The sequence below is a fragment of the Xiphophorus couchianus genome, chromosome 3, assembly GCF_001444195.1.
Source record: "Xiphophorus couchianus chromosome 3, X_couchianus-1.0, whole genome shotgun sequence".
NCBI classification, from domain to species: domain Eukaryota; kingdom Metazoa; phylum Chordata; class Actinopteri; order Cyprinodontiformes; family Poeciliidae; genus Xiphophorus; species Xiphophorus couchianus.
In genome coordinates, this window is record NC_040230.1 from 2,903,436 (window position 1) to 2,930,433 (window position 26,998).

Sequence of the window (26,998 nt, forward strand, 5' to 3'; positions counted from 1 at the left end):
TTAAACACGTTAATTCAAAGTCATGTACCTGTATATATGTTTGGTGAACATGCCAACGTTCGCTGGTTCCTGTTTGGGATCAATCAATCACAATTTTTACCGTTTTTTTTTGTAACGTCGTAATTTCACAGGGACACGTGAATGCAGCAGAACAAAGTGGCTGCCTTTAGGATGCTGAAGCGTGTACTCCATCTAGTGGTAAAACCTTGCCACTGCAAGCAAAGCTTATATTTAAGAAGTGGAGTTAAATACTAGAAATATGTAAATACAATTCTGTCAGATTGGGAGAGTACAGACTGGACCACCATTGTATCCAATGGATGAATGTTTTATATTTTTTCAATGGATGAATATAAAATTTTGTATTCATCCAGTGGATGAATGTTAAATAATGCAGCAGAAATGCAGCCATCAGGAATTAAACAGGACAAGCCATCAATCAAGCCATCTATGATTTACTCCATTATGCTTCTTGAAATATTTGTATTGACACAAGTAATAAAAATATATTGATTTATAAATATTATTTGATTATGTTTGGTTTTTAGCAAAATTCAAGAAAATATCAGTGCAACTCATGAGCCTGCAGACATATTTTCACATCAAAATGAGAACAATAGCAGCAACATTTCTGGAGAGACATATCCCAGAAACAAAACAGAAATGTTGTGTTATTTGTCTGAATTTTCATTATTTGGCCCATCCATTCGAGGTCTGGCGCAAACACAGGATGAACATCTGTCTTTTCCTGCTGGCAGCAGCCGCAAATTCTCAGCCACACACAAAGTAGCTAAACCCTCCTTCAGGACAAACTTGGCACTTCATCATCCCCATTTGAATAATTTACAAGGCTGTTCACAGTTGGATTTGGTTTTCATTTTAAAGAACAATACTGGGGATTGTTGGAAGTAGACCAAAAAGTTTTCATCAGTGAAATGGATTTGTGTTTTTTAAAAAACTCACCAACTTTCAGGTTGTGTAAATCATGGAGTAAGCTCTGTTTCCAATGTTTCTGCAAAACCATCAACTGACAATTTCTTCACCTGTTTCTGATCTTGAATGTTGCTTCTGCAAAGAAATGAACAAGCAGATTCCTGCATTTTTGGGCCACAAAATATGTATTATAGATAGAAAACATGCAAGCTAAACCTAAATATTAGTGGTCTGTCAGACACCATATCAAAAATCAACCATCATGTAGAAAAAGTCGTGCAAATTCAACACTACTAATAATGCTGAGAACTGCACTGTTATATTAAAGCATGGTGGTGGCAGTATAATGTAGTGTAAATGTTTTTTTATGGGCTGAGACCGTGATTTTAGCCAAAATTGGAGGAAATGTCAATGGAGCAAGACATAAAGAAAGGAATGTGGAAAATATTTGACTTGCTTGAGTTTTGCAAAAATTTGTTTGGATGTTTACCATGAGCAGGACATTTTTCCTAAACACACCGTTAATGCAACACCTTAAGGAGAAACAGTCAGATGCCCTACAGTTGCCTAGTTAAATCTAAATCTCAATCAAACTGATGTGACCGGGATCTAGATTTAGTCTAATAGTTGTGGAGAATTACTGACCCCAAGATGAACTGTTTGTTGGATTTCTTGAACTGTGATATTTGGAGATTATTTTATGGTGGTTTTAAACATTTTTTAAATTTATTCCTCTGATTGTTGATATGCTCAGGTTTGGGTCACTAACTGTTATCTTGTAACCATTTCCTCATTCATGAAGATTAGCATTACTCTCTCTTATTTAAAGATTATAGTCATTTGTTTCCTGTTTTGAGGAGTTGGTAAGAAAAGGTGTCCTATTTATACCACAGAAAAATTAGAATTGTTGATAACTAATCAACATTTTTAGACATTGATCAACTTAAAGAGGAAAAGCATAGGAAAACGTCTAAATAGAGGCAATAATTGTGGCATCTGTGTTTTCAAAATCCCCCCCCCCCCGAATAAAAAGACTAAAAATGAAGTTGAGATTTTCCAATATTTTTTGGTAATGAAAAAGAAAATTTAATAAAAGTCACATTTAGTGAAAGAATCACTTTGTTTTATTTATTTTTTCACACAGTCCCAATATTTCTCCATTTTGGGATCAAGGTATCCATAGTGAAGCAGGAAAATAAACATTTCTCAGGTAAATCATGAATTGAAAACTGTAAAATACAAAAGAAACAGAAAGTCTTCTAGTACCATGTATACCTGCAGCAGAGTATATACAGTATATAAACCCTTAGAACAGTTTTTTCCTAGTAAGGGTGAAACACTAAAAGATAATCTGGAAGTTGAAGTCGTTTCCATCATCACTGTAAAACATGATCAATGCAAAGGCATATTCCAAAGTTATAACAGTACAAATATCAGAGGAACACTAGCAAATAGGAACACCTAGTACTGAGGTTATAATGATGTCCAACTGAGGTGATACTATGAGAGAAACCTGGATCTGAACCATGTTTAGATTTTTTTTTGTTCTTTACACACCGCCACATATTAAATACACATCAGTCCTGTGTCTCCTGTTGTCCCAGCCTGCCTCAGTACAGACCCACGTTGTCCCACTCCACCAGGTACTGCACCTTCCCGTCTGGAGTCACGCGTCTTGCCAGGATCCTCACGGCCTCCCCTCCTCCTGCCCAGCTCCGGACCACAGTCCCGTCGCCCCCGCCCCCACCCACACCCATCCCCGCTCCACTTCCCGCCCCACCACTGCCTCCTCCGCCGCCCGCGCCACTCTGATACGGAGGACCGTCGCGCAGGATGAGGGGCTCCAGCTGCTTCTGACCTGGCTGGTGCTGGTGGTTGTGTTGGTGGTTGTGGTGGTGGTGCTGGTGGAGGTGATGGAGGTGGGGGGTCCCGCTGGAGCTGAAGGGGTATGGGAAGCATGGTGGAGGTAATCTGCAGGTGTCCTCCATGCTGTGAGAGCAAACAGAGGCAAAGATGTGAGCAATACAACGTTTTTGATAGTAACAGAACTACATTTCTCCCACTGGGGAATTATAACAATGAATTGCAATAAATGGTGATATTGTTGTTTGGAGACCATTTAGAAGTTTCAAAACAAAAAAATATCAAAGATATGATTTCATTAACGATTTAAACATCGTCCTGTGAATCATAAAACTGTCAGCCAAAAGGTTAAAAAGTGAATTTAGAACCTGTTGTAGTGATGAAGACCCCTGGAGAGAGGAGTGTTCCCATTGTAGGTGGTGTGGTACAGCGCATACATTCGTTTGGGAGGGGGGCTGTAGACAAAATGCACACAACATGTACATCATTAAAATGCAAAAAGAAATAATGATTGTATCCAGATGTGGGTAAAATTGTTGTTAATTAAAAAGCTACCATTGAGCTACATAAATAAAAGGGATTTAGGCTTTATTTTTATTGAGTTCTGTTAATGTTTGTTCTACATATCTGTTGTCATTTGAAAACAATTTAGGTAAAAACATATTCTTTTCAGTCCTGATTGATTGAAAAAATATGATATAACAAAAATGATATGTTTATTTGAACCATGCAGTGAATTTTTTCTGTGAAAAGCTTTTGTTGAGGTATAAATGTTCAGGCGGATTCATCCATACCAAACCTTGCTTAGAAGGCAAATTTAAAAACGACCAGATTAAATGATTCATATAAAGTAGGATAAATAGCATTAGTAAAACAATATTTACATATTTAAAACAACACACTAATAAGAAATCCACAAACAAATAACCCAGCGTACTGAAATTTAATCCAAAGGATCTTATATTAAAGTGACACAAGCTAAGAAATATATACATCCTTACTTTATTACTTTTAAATAAACTTGGAAAAATAAAACAAAAAATAAAATAATTTCAGTGTGTAATAATGTAATGAACAACCCAATATAACAATCGAAAGAAAATACTGCTATAATTTGAATATAGATAATGTTTTAAAATTTAAACCCATGTAATTTTATGTCAGTAAATTGGACAAAACCTCCAGGGCAGATGAAACCTTACCTTGCATCCATCTCCTCATCCAACTTCCTGGAGTTGTACAGGTTGGCTCCTCCCATGTAGCCATGGCAACATGGCAGAAGTTCCACAGGGTTGGCAGCGACTGGTGGCGGACAGGCCTGCGAACAGAGGGGTCAGTGTGAGAGGTGTCCCAAACACTGACACCTCCATGAACTCCTAACAGGAAGAACATCTGGAGGGAAAATGTTATTCAAGGCAGAACATCAAATTATATTTTATCATATCAGTACAAGCAGCGTAAAAAATGAACAACTGAGCTAGAGCTGTTTTACAAAGAAAAATGGGCTACAATGTTGTTTTCAATATGTGCAGAGCTGGTAGAGATGCTGGATGTTCAATTGCAGCTGTCACTACTGACTCATACACTCCACACTTTTCAAATTTAAATTTGCACAAAAGTTACAATCCCAGGCATCACTTTCCTTCCATTTCACAATTATGCCCCACTTCGTGTTGCTGTAGTACGTATACTTTTAGTGTGCGTTCACACCAGCCTTGTTTAGTCTGCTTTAATCAAACTCCAGTCCGTTTGTCTAGAATGTCCGGATGGTTTGGGGAGGTGTGACTGTATGATCCATCTCTGATGCAGACTAAAAACGTAAACTCTGATCTAGTCTTTAAGTAAACTGGTGCAGTTCGAATGCATATGTGAACGCTAAGTGGGCCAGAGAACACTCCAGAAACAGGAAGTGAACTCTAGCGCAGGGCATTCTGGGTAAATACAACCAAAACAAACAAAAAATGGCTCACGGTCTTGTACTAATGACTAAAGAGAAATCCTACAACTGCTAGAATCTGATGCCACTCCATTTTTGTTTACATTTGAAGGAAGTTACGTTCATGTCTTCTTCAGAGATTGTGGAGTTGTTTCTTTCAGCATCTTTCCAGTTGTTTCCACACAGTGCAGTGTGAAACAGAACCAATCAAACCAAGTCTTCTGGACTACCAGGTGCGAAAACACACTTAAATATAAGAAACAATGAAATTTGTAGTTGTGACATGACAAAATGTGAAAATGCTCATGGATTATAATGACTTTTTTCAAGGTGCACTAGAGTAGAGTAATTTCATCTGTAAGTCCATGGTATAATTATCAAAATTCTGTGGATGAAAATCCTGAAGCATTTTTATACTTTGCAGAACTTGGAGCCAAAAGGGTTGACAGATCTGTTCCCTTTCCATCCCATCATGTGGCAAAGTTACTGGTCAGTAAGGCTGCTCTCTGTCTTCCAACGACTCACAACAAGTACAAGCATCAGGATCATCAGATAGAGCCATCAGTCACAGGAAACATCATGCATGAGGTCGATTTCTCATCGCTGGACTGTGACATAGCGCCATGCTGAGCCCATTATTATTCTGTAGCATGTCTCTAATGACGGAGGACTATTACTCAGCGGCTCCAGCGAACGTCTGTGCCTTTAAACGCTGGTGCTCTGTCAGAGTTGCACTGTCAAGGTGCCAGCGCCACCTGGCCAAACTGTAATTGACTGCAAAGTGCGTTTGGAAGTGATCCCAGGCCATCAGCATTCCTACCCATCTCACTTTCCTCACTACAACCAAGAGCTGCTCCTCAAAGACGGGCGGAGATTAGCATCAGTCAGAGCAGAACAATGAGGCCTGGATATGCCAGAGAAAAAAAAGAAGACGCAAGAAAAAAAATGAGAGCTCTGCAGAGCATATTGTTCCAGGATTACAGTATGTGCACATACTCAGATCAGAGTGATGAGTAGGAGGAAAAAAGCACAAGGAGCATTCACGGTTAAGAATGCAGAGTATAAATAGCAACCACCACATGTGATGGTGCTTGTTTCAGAGCGATCCGCCGGGAATTGGCTTTGATGATAATGATAAATGCGACGCTGAACTGCAGGTGTTGATGAAATACAAGAGCAGGTTTTGGCAAGATTGGATTTGAATTATACATTTTACCGGAGTAACGCCATGTCTCTCACAGCTATTATTAATCTATCTGTGTACCCTCAAACATGAGCATCCTGCAGGAAAAAAAAGAGAACCGCAACAGAGGCACTGAACTGAGGAAAGGAGTAAAAACCGATCTCCACGGTGAAATGAACCTTTGTGGCGTCGTCTGACTGACAGGTTATTTGAGTTGCAGAGAGCTGTTTATCTGGCTGCAGCAAAAAAAAGAAAAAGAGACAAAATATCAACGGGTTTGGTGTCCCACACTTCCCCTGCATCCTCCCTTATCCTGAGACAGAGGCGCTGACCTGTGTCTCCATGATGCGACGCTTTGATTTACGTGACTCCGACCCCCCCACTCTCCTCTGGCAGGGCAGTGACAACGGGCTGAGGACAAGAAAAACATAAATTAGTATACAAGAAAAAACACCAGCATAATTTCTTCATGTGTAATTTATTACAGTGGTGTAGGACAGAGTGTTAGGGCAGCTAAAACTAAAGAATGATTTAGAATGATTATGAACTGAACATAGTAACAAAGTTTCACTTTTTAAGGAAAACAATGAGATTCTGACTGATTGTTTACGTTTAATGACACATTATGTGAGATTTCCAGAGTTTCAGCTGAAAGAAGAGAAGAAAAAAAGAGAAACCTGCTGTTCTCAATCTGACCTTCTCCTGTGGGTGATGCTGATAGGCGGATCGGTGACGAGAGGCGACGAATCAGACGTCAGAGGAGGCGGAGCTCGGACCTGCAGCCCAAACAGACACTTCTTCTTCTTGATCTCCTTTCCAGAGACAAACCTGTGTGGCGGCAGAGGAACAGAAGTCACATTTCTGTTTTTTAATCGTAATGAATTCACAATGCATTGCAACAGTAATCATGCTTCCCTTTGTTTCTCACATCTTGTCGTGTTGCAACCACAAATATACAATGTTCTTCAATTGGTATTTTATGTAGTAGACAAACATAAAGTGCAGCACAGTTGTGAAGTGACGGAAAATGTAACTCTTTAACAAAAGGATAAACAGCATCTTCCTAAGCAGTGAAAAAGTTGCATGAAGGCAAAATTAATCTGATTTGGGTGGCATTCGTTTGCTGTGTAGCCTAACAGAGTCGCCCACCTGAGTTGCTGATCTTTGCAGCTCCCCCAGATTTACTATGGGCCTCACAGCTGTAGTTTGCAGTTATACCAAACTGACAAAATGTAAGCGTTTTATCTAAGCAAATTGGAGTAACAGGAGCTTAAGACAAATGCATTTCTTACTGCTTTAAAATGATACGACAGTTTTTGAGTCTCTATCAAATAAAATCCCAATAATTTTGGCTGGAACATGACAAAATGTGGGAATGCAGCTTGAATATGGGGATGAACAGTTGGAAAGCACAGTAAAGCTTTCTAACACAATGTTCTTCAGCTCCTGATGAGAAGCAAGACGTGGGAACACTTCAAAGGTAGTGACTCTGTAATTAACATGCACATAATTAGAAGAGACTTCGCCTGGAGAAATATGCTGTTTTATTTGGCTGCAAGGTTATTTTTAAACAACATTCAACGAAAATCCACTTGAAGCAGTTACATTTTTTTGTTCCAATAATTTAATAGAGGTTAGCAGAATTCTGTGCTGCTTACAAATCAAAATAATCTCTGTAAGTGTCAGATTCATTTCCCTGGCTCTTTATTCAAAGTCACACGTTTCGCCGCAGCCCGTCTCCTCATCACTCCGGTCATGTGCGGCTGGTGTTTATTCTTCTCCTTAAACGCAACGACTCACCTGTCCTTGTGAGAGTTGAGAGCGTTGAGGAGATTGTGACAGCGGTCCTGCCTCGGCGTGTCAGACAGCTGCAGGACGGAGACGAGTGAAAAGAAATCAAAGCCGTGTTCACGCAGCGGACAACGCACACCGACTGCATACGATAATTTTCTTTTACAGCCACTGACAGCTGTGATGCTGATATGAGAAATTAACTGGTGCAGCAACGTGGCAGGGAGGGGAAAAAAGCTGTTGTCTGTGGTGACAGAATGAAGAAAACATTTCAAGAATGTCACTTGGAGTTGAAAGGAGAAATCTCAAAAATATGCAGAAAAAGCTCAGTTTATATACAGCCTCAATTATTCACATAAAATCAATCTGTGGTTCTGCATTTTGGCCAGTGACACCAGTGTTGTGGTTTTTAATCTTTGGATTTATTATTGGTGATATTTTCACATCTATTTCAGATCCAGATCAAATAAATGTAAAAAGTTTTATTAGCGCTACGTTCACCTTCTGACAAAACTTATTTTAAATCTACTTTAACTGAATTAAGCAGAGGGAAAACCATGAACAAGTTTATCTGAGACCAACACAACAATCGTAAAGACAAGCTGATTGTGTTTGAAATTGTTTTCTCCCTCTGGTAGCAATGTTCACCACCAAATTAAATCAAGACAATTAATCATCAAGACCTTCAAGTCAAGACATCTCCAATATGTCACCTTCTAAGTGACCTAAAGCCTTGTGTTGCCACCAGAACAGAGCTTATTCAAACTGGCAGCAAACTAGGCTTTTTTTGAACAAGAAGGATAGCAATAGTGTCATCTGGTCAAGAAAAAATAGACTGAAATTTTACAAGAAAGTCAAAAATTGGAAATTATATCATATGATGAATTGTCTTTCTGATCATGGGGTTGCTTCTAAACCTAAGGATCAGAATTTCTCTCCAACAACAATCCAGAAACAATTTGGTGATGATTTGTGGATTTTTCAGTATAACTAAGCATAAAAAAGCTACAATAAAGTGGATCAAAAATCAGATCACTGGTAGTTTTAAACATCTGATCTCAAACACACTGTGATCCATTCTCAAAAAATTCAGTACACTCTAAATTTGATTTATTTTAATCTCAGTGAGTTTTTATACAAATTTAATGAAAATTGTATGAAAAAAGCAAAAGGTTTTGTGTTTGAGAGAATTCAGTTCACTTAAATAAAATAAATAAACTTTAAGGAAAAGCCTCAAGAACTATGGATCAAGTCGAAAAGATCACAAAGGAAGGAACATATAGATAAATGAGACATTTGTGCAGCATTGTCTGCTTACTGTTTACATAAGATAATAATGTAGTAACTGTAAGTCTGAGTATTCATCCATGAAGCAGTGAAAATAAATATAAAAGAAATCATTTCACTTCCGCTTTTCATTTTTCGTCAAATAATAACCACAAACATCAATGAATTTTAAAAGGATTTTATGCAAGTAGTGCATAATTGTGAAGTGGATTTTGGAATGTACTTATATTTAGCCCCCATTTTTCTAACACCCCCAAATAAAACCCAGAGCAATATTTGGTTTTAGAGATCACCTAACTAGTAAGCTGCAGAGATGCACAGCTCAGGTGGGATGTGTGTGTCAGAAAAATTAACGTGACACATCTCCATGAACAAACGTTCTTCATCATGAAACATGGTGGTGGCAGCATCATCACCTGCAGTGAGACTTGAAAATGGATGTTCACAGAAGCTCCGATGTGACCGGGCTTGAGCTGTTCAGCAAGGCAGAATGGTCCAAAACACCTGTGGTTTTTTCTTTTTTAAGAAACTATTGATTCAGATTGCAGGCCACACTTTTCAGATTTTTATCAGTAAAAATAAAAGGTCAAAATGCATGTCCTTTTTCTTCCACTTCACCAGTATGAATTATGCTCAGTTTTTCTACCATCAGAAAAACTTTCTAATTGAAGTTTGTGGTTGTAACATGACAAAACGTGGTGAAATATTCAGCTGAAAGCAAAACATAAACATCGCAAATGCTAGATAAATAACTTCAGGTGAACAATTTTAAGAGGAAACTAAAAGCAAAGACGCTCAGGGTCATTCAGCTGAATTTTTATAACAGAAGATCATCAAAGGACTAAATACTTTAACTGTGCACTGTTTCCCTGAGTTCCCTCAGAGGTCAACTATTGCATTTTACTTTAATGCTGCTTAATAAGCTTTAAATCTCACTCGTAAAAAAATAAAAGAGAAAAGGGAAGCCTGTAAGTATTTCACATCATTTCATCATTGTGCTTAAACAGGGAAATATCAATACCGCGCCCAGGAGCAACGAGTCCCAGTTCTCGTTGGTGAAGGACAGGATTTCATGGTCGAAATCAAAGTATTTCCTCTTACAGCACAGCGAGAGGTGGTAGAGGACTAAATGAGCCAGGTCCACCCTGCAGGTAGAGAAAAATACTTTGTTAGTGTGGTTAAAAATATTTCCAACTTCATTTCTGATTTGTTATTGAAATAAAAAATTATTTCTAACCAGGTCATGGGCAGCCTCTGGACTGTCTCCGGTCCCTTTGTACAAACTGAACACTGGAACTGATAAAACCTGAAATAAACGCACAGAAGAAATCAGTTTGGTTTTCTTCTCTGGATAAAAATAAAATAGAGAGAGGTGTGTCTTTTTAGATAATACCGTTCAGCTTTAAAATCTGACCTGGAAACTTACTTGCATCCTTATATCTGCATGAAGGTCACGGTGAGAAACGAGGCGCCTACATTGTGAGACGGCTGCACACGCTTACTATTCTAACTGTAAACTCGATCTTCGCTCCTCTTCCGTCACCTGCTCTGCAGATGTTACTCCCATACTGTCAGTCTCGATTTAATCCCTTCTTTTCTGCTCCCACTCGCACAGTTTGGTGTCAGGATGGGCGTAAACAGCTCCACAAAGACGGGTAATTATAATGATAACTTCAGTGGATGGATGTGTTTTGCTAGGTGGAGCAGATGCTCTGGAGTGTGTCACTTTGAGTTGAAGACGAGCCGTTGTCCTCGTCGCACTGTGAACATTAACATGCACGCTCACTAATCATTTAATCTGGAGGTAATTAAGACCGTTTGTTGACAAGTGAAGCCGTCATGGCGACATATTGATCAATTTTATTTTTCCCTCAGACCAGCATCTAACTCTGTGATTAACATGCTAATTAGGAACTTTGATTCATTGTTTGTTTTGGTAATAAAACTGATAAATAGTTGCTGTTTCTCGCTATTTAAAAAGTTTTGTTTTTCATTATGGTTATTAAACAAAGGTCTCCAGGTAAAATATCAGATTTTATATAATTCAATCTTAACTGAGAATCAAATAAATCTGTTGGAAGGAAAACAGCAGATTTGTTGTTGTTTGTATTTCAAACACGTTGATTCAGCTGCAGCTGCAGAAATCTTCTATTATAATGAATCTGATTAATGTGACATAAAGTTCAAGAGTTCTAGCTAAATTTTCCCAACTTCCAAATTTCTACTCTTTAGTGAGTAAATAATTCCTTAATATTGATTTCTTTTTTTTAAAGTATTAGTTCCAGTGGGAAATTAATTCACTTATTCCTCCAATGTTATGAATGAAATAATTCCATTAATCCACATTAAGGAATTACTTACTTAAAACAAGCTTCTAAATTTTGCAGGAAAGTTATTTGTAAATTAGTTTTGCCTTGTTTCTAGTCTCCTAAGGTATTTGCACTAAAAACTGGACCAAAAATACTTGGTAAGATTTTGTGTTTTTGCAGTTCAAAGCTGAAGTTTGCAGAGATGTTACACAAGATCAGTAAGATTTTAATGTTCCAGTCTGGAGACGTGTACAAAAGGTTTCTCACTGAAAAAAATGTGGGACAACAATGACTTCACATAAACTGGTATTCAAGGTACTCAACGAGGCTGGTAATCTCCTGTATTCTGTTCTGTATCTCTTGTATCTGCATACAGAAACATATTTCATATTTCTTTAGAAATGATCTGCCTGAGCTAAACTCTACCTGACCTTGTCCAATATGTCTGACCGAATGAGAAAGGTTGTGAGACAGAACCATTTTCTTCTAAAGAAAACATTCAGAACTGGATGTAATTCATGCAGCATCGTGTCGGGTTGGATGAAGTTATGAATACATCCAAATACCAGTGAGTTAAAATTTTCAGAACTCTACTAGAAAGCTTTACAGTGGGTCCGACTTACATCTACATCAAAATAAGAATAACTTCAGGAGAAAAAAATAAACATATCAAAGATGTTCTCATTTTCATCTCACACCAAACTGCCACCTTGAAAGAGATTAAAATCTGCAAATTATTTAAAAATTACCAAACTTTTGGTACCCAATACTATTTCTTTCTGTTAGTTAAAGGGATTTTATACTTCATATTGTGTATCATAATAAATACCTTCACGGTTGAGAAAATATTATTTCCAGGCTAGAACATTTAAACATACAGAAATAAATACTGTGTCATGATTGTGTGAGCTCCACCAAACAGCCCACCTGAGAGTTGCTTATTTCCCCCCCTTTAAGCTGTTCATGATTTATTTTAGCTATATATCTTTTCCCTGAATGAGTAACATACCTGTCTCCATACAGCAATGGTTTTAATAGACACTGAGTGCAGGCCTCATGGAACCACTGACCGCAGCTGCCACACTGCAGCATCTTCAGGTTCCACCTGCAACCCAACAGCAACAAAACCTATCAACAATAAACCCACGAACAAACGGACGTGTCCAAAAGGAATGAAGAGACCACTGCACCGGACCGCAATGAAAACCTCATGGTTATCCCACCAAATATTGAGTAAAAACATTAGCATTGTTGTTTCTGAATGAAGATGAATTTGTTTTCTTTGCATTATTTGAGGTCTGAAAGCACTGCATCTTTATCGTTACTTTATATAATAAATCAATACTAAATGTTGTCAGTAGTTCATAGAATAAAAGAACAATGTTCATTTTACTCAAACATATACCTATAAAGAGTAAAATCAAAGAACTGATCATTTTGCAGTGGTCTCTTAATTTTTCCCATATACACACAACCAGATTAACTTCTGAAGTTACGAGTTTACATACAGACAGACAGCATTAGTTGGCACTGCTGGTAGATATGTCTGAAAAATTCATAAATTGATATCTCATTTCAGTAGATTAATCTCAGATTGTATTGGTCATTGTTGATAATGATCCAAATCAACACAGAAATGGTTCCTTCTTGGTGAGTTTATTAATGTATTCTTTTGCTCTTTTTCATTGTGCGTTTGTGCTATTTCTTAGAAAATTGCCAGGTTTTGGTTTCTTTATCTTCTCAGCTCCTTCTGAGTTCAGCAGTTTGCTTTTGTTGAATTCATGTTCACCTGTAATTATCCAGTCCATTTGTGTCTACCCATCAAAAACACTTTTACCAGCAGAGCCAAAACACGCGGAGGGTTTTGTAGTCAGAATTGGCCCCACTCACTCTCCAGGTCCGGCGCAGTAGCAGTAACACTGCTGCTGATTGGTCAGATGCTGAGGATCCCAGTCTAAGGACGACAGCTGGTAGGGGATCCGGAGTTTCATGAACTGCATGAGTCGGGCAAAGCGTCCGCGTTTCAGAGCTCCGCCTCTCTGCAGAGACAGTTTCAGGACAGAGGTGGTCGCTTTCATATCGCTCTCATATCAGTAAGCAGATCAGGCTCGATTATAAGATGGATCTTTGTCTCATTTCATCGCAGGTCAGCTGTGAGAGATGGAGTCTGAGACCAGATCAGAGGATCTGGACAATGAGCTCCTCTGCACTGACCGATTAATAATGAGCCGACTTCTCTCTCATGTCTACACAAACAGAGCACATGTGATGGATTGATTTTTAATGTGCTCCTCTCAACTCCACTGAAGCATAAATATAAATATTGACTGCTCGCAATTTCTCTGACATGGCGCGGAACACATTGAAGTCAACACTGAGAAATTCAGTGAGATTCTTGCTCCAATAAACACATTTTGCGCCTCACACATTACCATGTGGATAGATATATTTGACTGGATTTCTTAGCTCTTTTTAAAAAAAAAAGTGAGACGGGGAGATTAGCAGCCTGACCTTGGTGGCGACAGCAAAAACACATTGTCGACAAATCCAGGAGTCGCTGTCAGCTTCTGGCTCGATGGTCGGCGTGTGGCACTCCGGATGATAACCTGTAATGGGAGGAGGAGGCAGAGCGTTTAAATCGTCTTTGCAGGACAGAAAGCCTGAATGACGGTAATAACAGGCCTGTTCCATTTTCACTTCTTTACGAGTTCATTTCAGAAGCAATGCAAAACATCCAACTGTTGGATTTGCATATAAGAAGGAGAGTTTTCCAGCATTATTCCAGGAAACAGACGGTCACCATCTTTGCTTGAGGATGACATGATGGTAAAATCTCCCACCATGACCTGCTGCTACATGGTGGCTCTTTAGATTTATTGCAGCTGCATTTACCAACGTTTTTAGCATTTGAACATTCTACCAGATCAAGAAGGGTTTTTGCAGTTTGACACCAAGAGCTTTACAGAGAAACAATGCCAACAAAGGACTGCACATTTGTTAAGAAAGATGTTTTAGCTTCGTTGTTATAGTTAGCTTAGATCAGGGGTGGGCAACTCCAGGCCTCGAGGGCCGGTCTCCTGCAACTTTTAGATGCGTCTCTACTTCAACACACCTGAGTCAAATAATGAGGTCATTAGCAGGACTCTGGAGAACTTGACTGCACTTAGGAGGTGATTCAGCTGTTGGATTCAAGTGTGTTGGACCAAGGAGACATCTAAGAGCTGCAGGACACCGGCCCTCGAGGACCAGGATTGCCCACCCCTGGCTTAGATTATTAGTGAGAGTTATTACATGGTCTGTTAAGTCTATGCAGTGAACTCCCGCTTATTCACGGTTCAGTATTTGCAGATTTTCCTGTGGAACGTAATTCCAATTTATTTTGGGAAAATTCACCAGTTCACAAATTTGTTTCTCAGAGCATATCTAAAATATTCAAAGCACCGGTTTGGACTTCTCTGCCCCCTCAACCCGACCCCGGATTAATCAGAAGATAAAAAATTGATGTATTTATTTTGACAAATTAAGTTAATATGTAGTTTTACACTTTAGCTATAAAATGCTGAGTTTCTTCAAGCTGCTCAGACATGATGCAGTCATGGTTAATTGTCTTTCTGCCATTCAGTTGCTGCGTTTCCATTAACTATTTGAATCGCGCAAATTGAAATTATGAAAATTAATTTGCTTAAAGGAAATACTGCAATTTTGAAAGAACTAAAATCTTTTTGCGCCAGGAAGAGGTGGTTTTTCAGCTGTGTCGAAATATATGTATTTCGCAAAACTACAATGGACACACTTTTTTCAAATCATGGGAGTCACATGGTCAACAGCCGGATGTTACTACTGGCGAAAACGACAAAAAACACAGTGACAGGAAGTAGTAGGAGTATTTTTTCAGACAATCTGCAGCTGGCTCCACCAGAGTTCTCACAGCATCTCACTTCTTTCATAAAACGTTGTGTCATCTGAACGTGTTGAATCCACAGCTCTTCAGTAAAATCGCCACCAAAACGCTGCAATGCAGCAGATCGGAAATAGATCGGTTTGTTGCTCCGACGCCAGAGTAAGACGTTGACGTCTCCTCTGATGGTTATGAATATATTTCATGTAACTGCTTACATCCGACGATGCCATAATTTTTAATGACTTATCACGTGAACAAGCTTATTTACATGTGATTTTAATATAATTTCTTATGTAATGGAAACACTGCAACTGCAAAATTGTGTTGTTTTTTTTACATTAGCACAATACAGTCAAAGAAAGATTTGCACATGTTTGTAATGGAAACGCTGCCAGTTTAATGCTAATGAGATCCTCTGATTCCAGATACTCTGTTCCTAGCAATGATGCTTCCATATTTCTCTTTAAAGATGAAACCATCTCTGTTTCTTTTATTGAAAAAATTATCATGCCAATTCTAAAACCCAATAGTCACATTTATTTGAGCTTCTATTCTCCGGTCTAGAGTTTGAATTCATTGTTAGATCAATATTGATGAAACGCTAAGCTAGATTGAGCAGAAATCAAAGTTACATTCCTCTTCCCAGTGACACAACAGTTCATCCTTGTGGACCTTGAAATGTTCTGAAGCTGGGATCTTAACTCAGTTTCTAAAACTTAGAGTGTTTTCTAAAGATATGATCCTTTTTGAGGTGATATTTTCTTTGCAGAATTACAAACATAATAATAAACATTTGGTGCCAGTAGATTTAGATTTCCAAATTAGAATAAAGAGACAATGAAGACACTCTGAAAGATTTAAATCTATAAGTTCTGTGTCTCTTGATGTCTTATTTATTTCCCTCCCTTGTGAGAGCAGATTCGACAACTCTTAGCCATCATTTATGATATGCGGCTTTCTGTGTTGTTATTTACCATCCTGTGTCAAACCTTCAAGGTCACTACCGGCTCTGACGGAGAAGCAGCGTTTGACAGAGCATGATGAGGCATGCCTCCTTACCGTGGTGACATTTAAGACAATTTATGAGGGGTTCTTTAAGAGGCGGGGCGTCACAAATACAGCAAACTTCTTCCACTCCGGCAGCAACTGAGGGAAACAGAAAAACAGAGGGGCGGGGACGATGTACATGTGAGAGGAAGACAGAGACACACAGAGAGAGAAAGCAGTCAACTGCATTAATTTATGTATATTGATTCACGTCCCTGCCACCTCATTGATTTCAGAGTCGCCTGCACCTTTGGTTTGACGCGCTGATGTTCAGCCTGGTCCTAACAAGTGTCGAAACTCCCCTTTGACTCAACATGAGGTGGGAAAGGAAAGTCCTCTCCCTGAAGGCTCATTTGTCTAATAACTTCATTAATTGACTCTAATAATCCAGAAACAAGAAGCTTTCACAACGGGCTTAATGCAAATGTGAGTGAATATACGTATATACATTTAGCATTTCAAGATGACAACAGAGAAATTAAGACAAAAATATATATATATTTTTTTATATTTTAAGTTGACTGACTCACTTTACGCATTTATTCAAAATAAGTATTCAAACTTTATTTTATTTTTTTTTATCATTAATCCAGATTCCTAGATGTATCAAGATTCTGCATAAAAGCTCACATTTAGTCAGATTTCTTCTTTAAAAACCTTGTCTGCACATACAGCACATTAACAGGAAATTGCTAACTGGATCCAACAATAAAGGTGCATTTCACAATATTGTGTTAGCCCTGGCCTGTTATATGTCCACTAGAGTCTGAGGTTCAGATTAAATGTGCTGACGTGTCTCAGTGCTGCGCTGCTGTGGTTGCTGCCTCCGAGAGGCTAAAAGTAATAATCCCAGGCAGTGCACTGCAGCCTTACAATACCTGTTAACTTTTCAATGTACAGAAGGAAAACTTGTTATTATTTGGACAAACAACATTCAAGCATGATTCAATCAGCTAAAGTACACAGCGCCCCTGCAGCAGCACTGCATCTCCAGAATCAGACCAAAGAAGCATCGTTTCAAAGCGCTTACAGTAAAAAACAAAAGAAAAATTCAACCGAACATGATGAAATGTCTGCATAACTGTCAGCGGTTTAAAATGAATGAGACGCGTGTTTCCACCTTTTCCATCATATGTCTCAGCAGCGAGAGAAAAAAAAGAGCTCCAATCAGGATTAGAAACTTTTACAACTAAGAAACTTTAACCAAAGTAAAAATAATAGTCCTTTCTACAAAATAATTAAAATCACAGCAATTTTAGTGAACATTTGTGACTGCAGGAGATTAAAATGTTATTTTACTACACAAATTTCTCACTCTAAAAAATGAATAAGTTCATTCAAAACCTAACAAGAACACACTGAGGTGTGGCATAGATTTATTTATAAACTAGTTATATGCTAATTATATAAATTCCTGTGTCTTTGTTGCTGTTTTTCAGGCACAGTATGCCTGAACACCTAAAACAAAACTCTGATGAGAGCATTTATTATTACTCTCACAGCTGGACGCAGAAGTCCATGACTTATTAAAAATTGGTATTTTGGAGTTGAGGTGGGTGATGAAAGTTTTATTTTCATATTTTGTGGTACTGTGGTGAAAACAATCAATGTGAGAATAAGAATTATTTATTACTACTTTTTTAGATTACTTTATGACTGTTGCTACAGTCTGTGTTATGTTGCTACATAACACAGCAATCATAGCGCAAGCAAAATACAAATATTTGTAATTTGCTTAATTAGGTTTGTCTCAGTAAACTGCATCTAAACAAACAGTGGATGAGATATTCAAAATAACAATCCTGACAGGTTATTTAACATCAACTGGAATGTATTGTGACAACAATAAGTTAAATAATAAACAGTGCAATAAACTCCAACCCTAAATTTAGAGTGATTTTATTTCTGTTTTAGAATGTAACCAACGTAACAACTGAGATTTTGCATTAGGCTCATATTAAGCTCAAAATAGTGCTAGAAAAACAACAAGAATGCCCCTAAAATCAAAGGTTTACATGCATCACTGATTCTAATATCCATTACAGATATCACAAATATAAAACATGGCAAGAGTTACAAGTATAAAAGCATTTATTCACATTTTGACAACTTGTCTCTACTTAACCTAGTGAGGTTTACTTGTGAAGATGCTCCTTGAGAGAAATATGTTGTTGTCAGTTTTTATTGCGACATTAAATCAGGCTAAACCTTTACTGGTTTAGCTCTGTTACGATACCCGAAATGTGACTTGTAGAATTTTAGATATTATATTTCATTCAATTTATTTCTCCAACTTGAAAAGTTTAGTTACACTAAGAGTCTTTTAATGGGTTAATTCATAATATTTTAACTGGAGGCACACTGCTGGACGTATTTATAGGCGACACAAACACAGTGCTTCCTTTTGTGACTTTATGTAAAAATGTAAATAGTTAGAGACATTAGGAAGAGAATTGTAGATCTTCGCAACTCACTTTCTAGAAAGATGCTAAAACAATTTCAGGGAGTGTAAACAGAATGAGAATGTTCAGTCATCATACTGTCCAGGAAAGAGATACTTTCTGTGTCAGGTTTTGGTGTCAAACGTTCAAATCAACCCCGGAACAAAAAACCAAAAGACCTTGTGAAGATGCTGACTGAAGCTGTTAAAAGAGAGTCATTATTCCCAGCGAAACAAGTCCTGCACCGACAGAGGAAAAAGCAATTACTCAAAAAACAACATACCTGTCCCGTAGTCTGATGGAATAAAAACTGAGCCGTTAACCTTTATGAATATTGTTATATTTGGAGCAAACTTTAAGTCTTAAGCATGTGGGTGTAAGCATTATGCTGCATTCGTGGTTTGCTGCAGGAGGGACTGGTGCTCTTCACAAATTCCATTAGGAAGATTTATATGGAAATAGTGACGCGACATGTTAACACACCAGCTGGGAAGTTAAACACAAAAAGGTTTTCCAAATGAACAGCGACCAAAAGCCGAGCACCAACTTAATTATGAAGTGTCTTAAGGACACAAAGTTAATATTTTGGAGTGGCCATCATAAAGCCCATCTCACAGAAAAATGTTTTCAGAGATGAAAAAATTATGGGAACAACTTATAAACCTGACCCAGTTAAACCAGTTCAGTCAGGAGCAAAGGTAACAGTATAACCCAATTCACACTGTTTAACACACAAGTCCAGTTATATGTTACAGAAATGTTAGCCTGGATGTTACCTTCGAAAGCAAAAAGGGAGATTCTCATCTCCTTTCTGCGCTCTACATTTTCCCCCATTGACCTCGATTTCTCCAGTAGAATTTCAACAGGACCAAGCAGTGAACAGAAGGAGGAGCTGTGAATGATGATGCCAATTTTCAGCGTTGCTTTAGAATTGTACTCCTGCTATATTGGGCTTGGCAATGGCAGCAGAGGAGGTCTGCTGGCAAAGATGTCGGGGTCGTTCATATCACATGCAATTTCCAATAAGCTTCATCGAGCTGGTGCTTTACATAAACCACGGCTGAACGTTAGTGATTGGGTAAAATCGTTTTAAACTTCAAAAGAGTCCATACCTCCAGCAAGCAATCCTCTCTCAACTGTGTATGTGATGAATCAAACCTTTCATCACATACATTTCAAAGCTGAGAAAATGTATGTGAACTTCTCAGTCTGAAAGAAGTTGAAAATGATCTAGAAAGGTGCCTTTTATTGTTGTGATATTTAGCAAATAGAAAAGATTTTGGCAAGCCCAAATCAGAAATACTTAGTCCAGTTTAACCTACTATAAAAAATTGGCTTCAACAATGTCTTTGGCTGCCGCTAAGTCTACGCTACAGCGAGATTTTACTCAATGGAAAAGTTCTCCCAACACAGAAAGCTTAACTCCACCAACAGAGGGAAGAGGAAGCAGTTACTCTTACACGAGTGAATGTCCTTTCTCAGAACCCAGAACTCTGAGTTGTCCTCGAATCTCACCAAGCAGCATTGCTTGACTCCGTCGACCTGAGGACGGGGGAGAAAGGAGGAGACAATTATGGGAGTCTTACAACACACGGCCACTTGAAAAGTATCTTCCCAACACACTTACTCTCTTCACATTGCCAAGGTACAGTAGTCCATCACTCCAACGAGCCAACACATCATCTCCCTCACTGACTCCCCCCATCCTGAGGAGAGACACAGAGAGGGGAGAGCAGGGCTTGTGTGAAAATGGAAATCCGATTTATCCGTTGAATACTTTGCTGCCGTTGCTGACATACAGAGTTTACGTCCCCCCGGCCTCTCAGACAGCCGGCTTTCAGTCCAAAGGGGTTAAAATTTCATCCAAACACACACACGCACACCCCAACACACACACTCCTCTTCTTCAGACCTGAGCATAGCGACAGCCTGTATCCACCAGAGTGAAAGATGAGAGTGAGTATACAGAACCACAGAGCAAGACAAATGATTACTGCACACATCAAACACACACACGCACACACACATAGGGGGGAAAAGCACTGCATGATGACTGCTGCAACACAGTTTAACTGGATGCAGCTACTTGAAGCATCTGCCTTGCACTTTGCCCGCCGTCTTCCTCGCCTCCTTTCTCAACAGCTTAAAAACTTGAATAGATGCATGAAGCGACTCCTCGGGCGTTTTGTCTTTTGCACACTGAGCATTTGTTCCAGTACATGCACACATGTCAGTGCAGACGCAGCATGCAGAGCAGCGTTATCAGATGGAGAATTGAACAGTGGGGGCTGGCCGGCTGAAGGGTACCTGTCAAGTCGAACTCCTTTCCGTCGGGGTCACTGGGATTCCTGGACAGGCTGGACATGAAATGCCCTCATCAGCTGTGGATGTCCAATTACTGCCAGCTCCGATGCGCAGCGTGCTGGTTTGCAAAAAGTGGCTGGTGTGCATGTATGTCTCTGTCTGTGCCAGGCGCCTCGCTCTGAGTGTGTGTGAGTGTGTGTGTCAGTCAAACCGTAAGCAAGGAGGAGGAGGTGGAGGAGGAGGCGACTGTGACTGTCCGTCCGTCTCTCTCAGACTAGTTTGTCCGTCCTTTCTCCGCGGTGCCGTTTCATCATGTCCCCGTCGCTGTTGCTCCCTCACCCCCCACACTCTCACACCTCACCCCTCTCACAGCCGCCGAAGCTTATTAAGGCGGATTTTGTCTGAGCTGCACCGGAATCAAGCCGCCAGAGACGCCATCATCCCTCTGCCTCTCGCCCTCCGCCGACTTGTTGTGACGCAGACATAAAACACTGAGCTATCGTGGGAGTGGGTTGGTGGGGGCATCCAGAGGTGTGGGAAATGTGCTCGTGTAAAGGGGTGTGGGGGGTCCTTGGCTGTCTGAGAGCGTGACCCTAAAATGATTGTGACACGCTTGTGATGTGAGGGCAGGAAGTGAAGGATGCAGGGTTGCAGCGCGCGCGGTGACAGGGGCCAATTAAGCGGCCAATTAGTGACTTTAGCCGCCTCATTAATTGGTCTCCGACAAGAAGTAAGATCCAAGTTTAGGAGAGGAGAGAGGGAAAGTTTTCAAACGGAACAAAACTGAGGCCAGAACTTCAAAGGGTTCGGATCTGAAGCCTCGGTCAAAATTAACTTAATGCTTCTTTAATAAAGTGATTTTCTGAAGGCTTGATGCTTTCATCTTCCTGGAAAAAAAAAAAAAAATGGCATCTGTTTAAAAAAAAAAAAAAAGGAGAAATCCTGAGATGTTGGTGTAACCTTACTGACAATGGAGGGATAATAAAAATATTTCCTGCACGTCCATCTGATTTTTGGGGGGTTCGGTTGAAAATAACACACAGTACCTTATTATATCTAGAATAAAATTCTATTTTAAAATTTAACAGATTGTAAATGTTAAAATAAAAACGCTAACAGTAAAGTCAACAGAAAATGATCGTGTCGACACATTGACTTACTCTCAGTTGAATTTTTCCCCCTGAACCATCTCATGACTTGTTGTTCATTTCTTACACGTTAAATATACCACCAGTCAGTCAGACATGTGGTAACACCGCTGTATACGGTTCAAAATGGCCCCCGGCACATTGAAAATAAAAGGTGGAAGTTTAGTTATCCATGTGCGACCACTGGAGGGCGCCAACTACCAAAACCTCTGCGGCCGAAAGCCTGGCTGACTGTTGACGTCCAACGACGAATGCTGGAATTTTATAAAACTCTTCATTTTGTCCTCTGAAAAATTCAGTTAAACGAAATTAATGATGGGAAGATGTTGGTCCAAAATATTAAACTAGTTTATGTGAATAAAAGAGCTCAATCTCACAGTTTCTAAGGCCCTCAACAGTGCAGGCATGTTGTGTTCACATGCAAAACAACCAATATGAAGATTATGCTATGTTCAGTCATGCAGTAAGAGCATCATCCATCCATCCATCCATCCATCGTCTGTTCACCCTTGTCCCTAATGGGGTCGGGAGGGTTGCTGGTGCCCATCTCCAGCTACGTTCCAGGCGGGAGGCGGGGTACGCCCTGGACAGGTCGCCAGTCTGTCGCAGGGCAACACAAAGACATACAGGACAAACAACCATTCACACACACACACACACACCTAGGGAGAATTTAGATAGACCAATTAACCTAACAGTCATGTTTTTGGACTGTGGGAGGAAGCCGGAGTACCCGGAGAGAACCCATGCATGCACAGGGAGAACATGCAAACTCCATGCAGAAAGACCCTGGCCGGGAATCGAACCCAGGACCTTCTTGCTGCAAGGCAACAGTGCTACCAACTGCGCCACTGTGCAGCCCAGTAAGAGCATCATCTGCAATTAATTTGAATTCACATGGTTATCATTAGATCAAGGGGCACAGATTGTGCAGATTATAACTAGAATAAACAGGAAGAAAGCGGAAGGTGAGTACAGAGCAGAGAAACTGAAGGAAGTTCTTAAGATTTTGTTGAAATTTAAAAATTTGGACTCAAAACACCCAGACTACAGTAAAGATTTGTGTTTATAGTGGGTGATAGATCATTTTTCTCAAGAGGCACCCATCAAGTCTGGGTGTTTTTAGAGAGAATAAATGAAAAAAAAGTCACACTTTATAAATTAAAACTGGGATTATTATATTTTGATATATTGCAAACAGACATACTAAATCTTTAATGCTTTGTTGGGTTTTCTTTTGAATAAATTACCATATTAATGCAGAATGGCGTGGAGGCAATCACCCATGTTCTGAGGTTTTCAGAAATCCCAGGTTGCCTCAAAGGCAGCCTACATATTTCTCAATAGACAATACTCAATAGATTATCTGTAGGTTCTAAATCAGGTCAGTTTATTGGCCAGATAAGCACAATGAAAACTGAGTGATTAAAGCGGTACTGTTTCTTCTAGCTTTGTGAACAGCTGCCAAGTTGTGATGGGAAATGAAATCAGCATCTCCATAAAGCTTGTCAGCAGAGGGAAGCACAAAGTGCTCTAAAATCTTCTAATAGTTGACTCTACACTTGGCAAAGCACAATGACATGGCTCCACAAAACATGATGAAAGAAAAAAGCCAACAAGGAGATATAGGGAGTACACAGGGTAAACCAGCGAGGTAACCGGAGGAACCAGCAAGGAGTGACTGAGAATGAGGTGCTTAAGTACTTAGGGAGGTGAATGCTGAACCATAAGACCTGGGCAGATGAGCTAACAGGTTGCAGGTGCGAGAAGAGGGCAGAAAGCAGACTGAGAAGAAAGAGAGAGGAAGAGGAAGTGACACAGGGGGTGTGAGAGAGAGCACACTGGGGACTAGGAAATGAATCTAACAAAATAAGAAACATAATAATGAAAACTAAGAAAAGGGCTAGACACAAGAAACGGACATATCTAGACTCATGAAGAAGGAACTGAGGTAAAAATATAAACAAGGCAGAACTAGCAGAAAGAACTAAGGAACACAACCCAAAACAAACTCAAACAACCCAAGATCCTGACATATTCTTCATACTTTATCTAGACTGAAGGATCTGGATTTCATCTGAAAAGAAGATTTTGGACCACTGAACAACAGTTCCGTTTTTTTTCTTCTGCAGGAAGAAAAGCGTTTGTGGTTAAGGAGTAACTTAGAAGCGTGTCAGTGGTGACTCATGTCTGTCTGAGATGCCTACTGATTTCAGCTGCAGTTCACTTGGACATTTCTCAGAAATGTCCTTGTTTTTTTTTTTTCAAGAAAATTTCTTAAATTAATCTCAACACTTCTGAGTTTTTCCTAGCAAATTATCTAAGTTTCTAGATCATAAAATTAAAAAATGTTTTCTAGAAAATTTCTGATAAATATAAAATAAATGTTTTTTGACAGAAATTAATTAATTTTCTCTAACTACAATGGCCTTAATCGCCGTCGTAGATTTTTATAATTCATAATGAAAAAAAAAAACATCATAATATAATAATAATAATAATAATAATAATATTCTTTTAAATTTAAATATATTTTAATTCACTGAGAGGGAAGGGCCAAAGAGGACAGACAGAACATGGATTCAAGTCATTTTTACAGGTTTGACTCAGCTTTAAAGTTTCAAGGTATTAACAAGCCTCTAAATGTTTGAAATATTTTTTATTGCGTCTACATTTTGATTTGTGTTATGAATTACTGAATGGAAAAGGGGTATGACTGTATAACTTAAACTTCCTCATACTCCTTTTCAGATTTACAGTCACCGAACATGTGGTGTATTTACATGTTTGGTGTATTTACATGTGTATATTTGGTAGCAATGTATTGTATTCACTCTTTAAACAATGAAAGTCTTCATTATTATGCTTTGTTGATGAAATGTCTGTGTGAAATAAATTATCAGCATCATTTAAATATGTAATAACAACCTGACCATAACCTTTAAATCTATCTGATAAAAGTTCAGGGTGCTTCAGGACGCCTTGTTGTGGTAACACACACAGAGCGTGTTTACAGTGTACGTGGCGTGCGCGCCGGTCGACGGTGCGTAAAGCGCGTCCGCGTCGCGTCTCTCAGCTGCTCCAACTCCCTGGGTGAGCGGCACACCGTCTGCGGAGCGTTGTGTGCGGTGTCCGGCTCACACCGCCGCTGTGAGCCACCCAGAGAGACGGATCTGTTACTAGAGCGCAGAGAGCTGAACGCATCCAGGAACTGCGACGTTAGGGGGAGCAGCAGCGGCTGCGGCAGGAGGAGGAGGAGGGGGAAGAAGAGGAGGAGAGAGTTTGCTGCCACACCAAAGTGCGTTATCAGCTGCTGAAGGCTGGACAGACGCGAGGTGTGGGGGACGCTGATAGAGAGGGGGAGACTCTTTGGAGGGCGTAGAGGTGAGGTAAGGGACGGAAACTCCCTCCTGGTTGTCGGCGGTGACCGTGGCACCGATGGGCGCGACTTCCCCCAGCCGAGCCGCCGTTCTTTACCCGGCAGCGGTCCTCAGATGCTGCCTCTGATCCGCCTGACAGTTGGATAAGTGGCGACCCAGCTCTCAGTGAGTTCACCCACAGCTGCCTCGATCTGTTTTTCTCTGTTTGCCTGTTTTATTCAGACCATCCAGTATCTGAGTCACAGTAGGAAGCAGTTAGTTCTCTGCTGTGTGTTTTAATGGGAGTGTCAGCACGCAGAAACTTTTACCACCCTCATAGCTTCAAGCGTTTCTCTCTGAAGGATCCAGACTGAACATATCTGAAGCATATCTAATGCCTCTTTAGGGTGTGACTTTAGTGTCCAGCTTTATGTGCCTGTGTGTGTGTTTATACCTCAGTCATATGTGGGCTGTTTGCTTTGGTCAGAGCCTCTGAATAACAGCCTTTCAGACCTCTGCACAGCCGTTGGTGAGAGCACATGCTGCACTGTTGATGCCTTGTTTCCCCTGCAGCCTGTTCCCCCCCAAACCCCAGCTTCCCACCCCCTTTTCATGCAGACTGCAACGCTGCTCTCTTGAGAAACCGAGCAGAATCTTAAATCTTACAGCAAATCCGGGATGATGTAAGACAAAGTGTTGCACAAAGGCAGCTGCATGAGTCGACGAGGAAAGAAGAAGAAAGTTGGGTCTGCTTTTTGGAGCTATTTTCTGATCCAGGAGGTTATTATTACCCAGGCTGAGGCCGATGCAGTCTTTAACATTCATAAAAATGATTCTGTATGTCTTCCTCGGGAGAACAGTCAAAGGGTTTTACACAACATTAAGAATGAAAACCTTTTAAGCTAAAATCACAAGACAAGAGTATTCATCAGCTTTTACATTATCAACTAGGACATCTCTATCCCTCCTACACCTTTCTTCCTCAAACAGTGTTTACGCGATGTCTATCTTCACCTCAAATACTGAAGAGGGGAAAGGGAAATGGAAGGAAAGGTTGCTATGCAAATCAAGGCCTGCTTTCCGGGACAGCGACTGAGTTAAACAAATGAGTCAAGGCCTGTCACCCATCACTAACTCCACTGTTTCTGTTTCTTTCATCGGAAATGTCCTTAAAAGTTACTGAATTGCTTCATAACCCTTTCAGCTCAGACTTTGTTCTAGAGCTCATCTTGGTTTTACAAATGTAAAAGAACAGAACTCTAATACAGCATCTTAGTTCCTGATTAATACAGATTTAAACGCAAGAAGTATTTAAATGTCATAACAGATTTTGCTGGATCATAAATTATCCCAATAAACAATAAATATTGTTATTTTGAGACCATTTTCAAGTAAAATATTGATAATTACGTAATAATGCATGTTTGCCTTCTCAAAGTGCATAAACATCAGTTTTGTGAAGGACACTTAACACTAGAAGTGGAAGATATTCTAAA

At 39.6% G+C, this 26,998-nt stretch overlaps 2 protein-coding genes across 2 annotated transcripts in view; one reads left to right on the forward strand and one right to left on the reverse strand.

Annotated features, from left to right (window-relative positions):
- Nucleotides 1–2,029: 2,029 nt before the first annotated feature.
- phf1 (PHD finger protein 1) lies at nt 2,030–21,865 on the reverse strand. Its single transcript, XM_028013646.1, has 15 exons — nt 20,999–21,865; nt 20,319–20,397; nt 20,152–20,233; nt 16,263–16,349; nt 13,814–13,908; nt 13,193–13,341; nt 12,312–12,407; nt 10,231–10,299; nt 10,015–10,138; nt 7,716–7,783; nt 6,612–6,743; nt 6,248–6,326; nt 3,999–4,114; nt 3,165–3,251; nt 2,030–2,922 (listed from the first exon to the last, which is right to left on the reverse strand). The coding sequence occupies exons 2-15, from the start codon at nt 20,394–20,396 to the stop codon at nt 2,544–2,546; spliced, it is 1,641 nt and encodes a 546-aa protein (XP_027869447.1). The 5' UTR covers nt 20,397; nt 20,999–21,865; the 3' UTR covers nt 2,030–2,543.
- A 3,374-nt stretch (nt 21,866–25,239) lies between these two features.
- rgl2 (ral guanine nucleotide dissociation stimulator-like 2) overlaps nt 25,240–26,998 on the forward strand; it is a 29,664-nt gene continuing 27,905 nt past the window's right edge. Inside the window, exon 1 of the mRNA XM_028012060.1 lies at nt 25,240–25,688. The gene's annotated coding sequence lies outside the window, so the exon portion shown is untranslated. The remainder of the gene's footprint in view (nt 25,689–26,998) is intronic.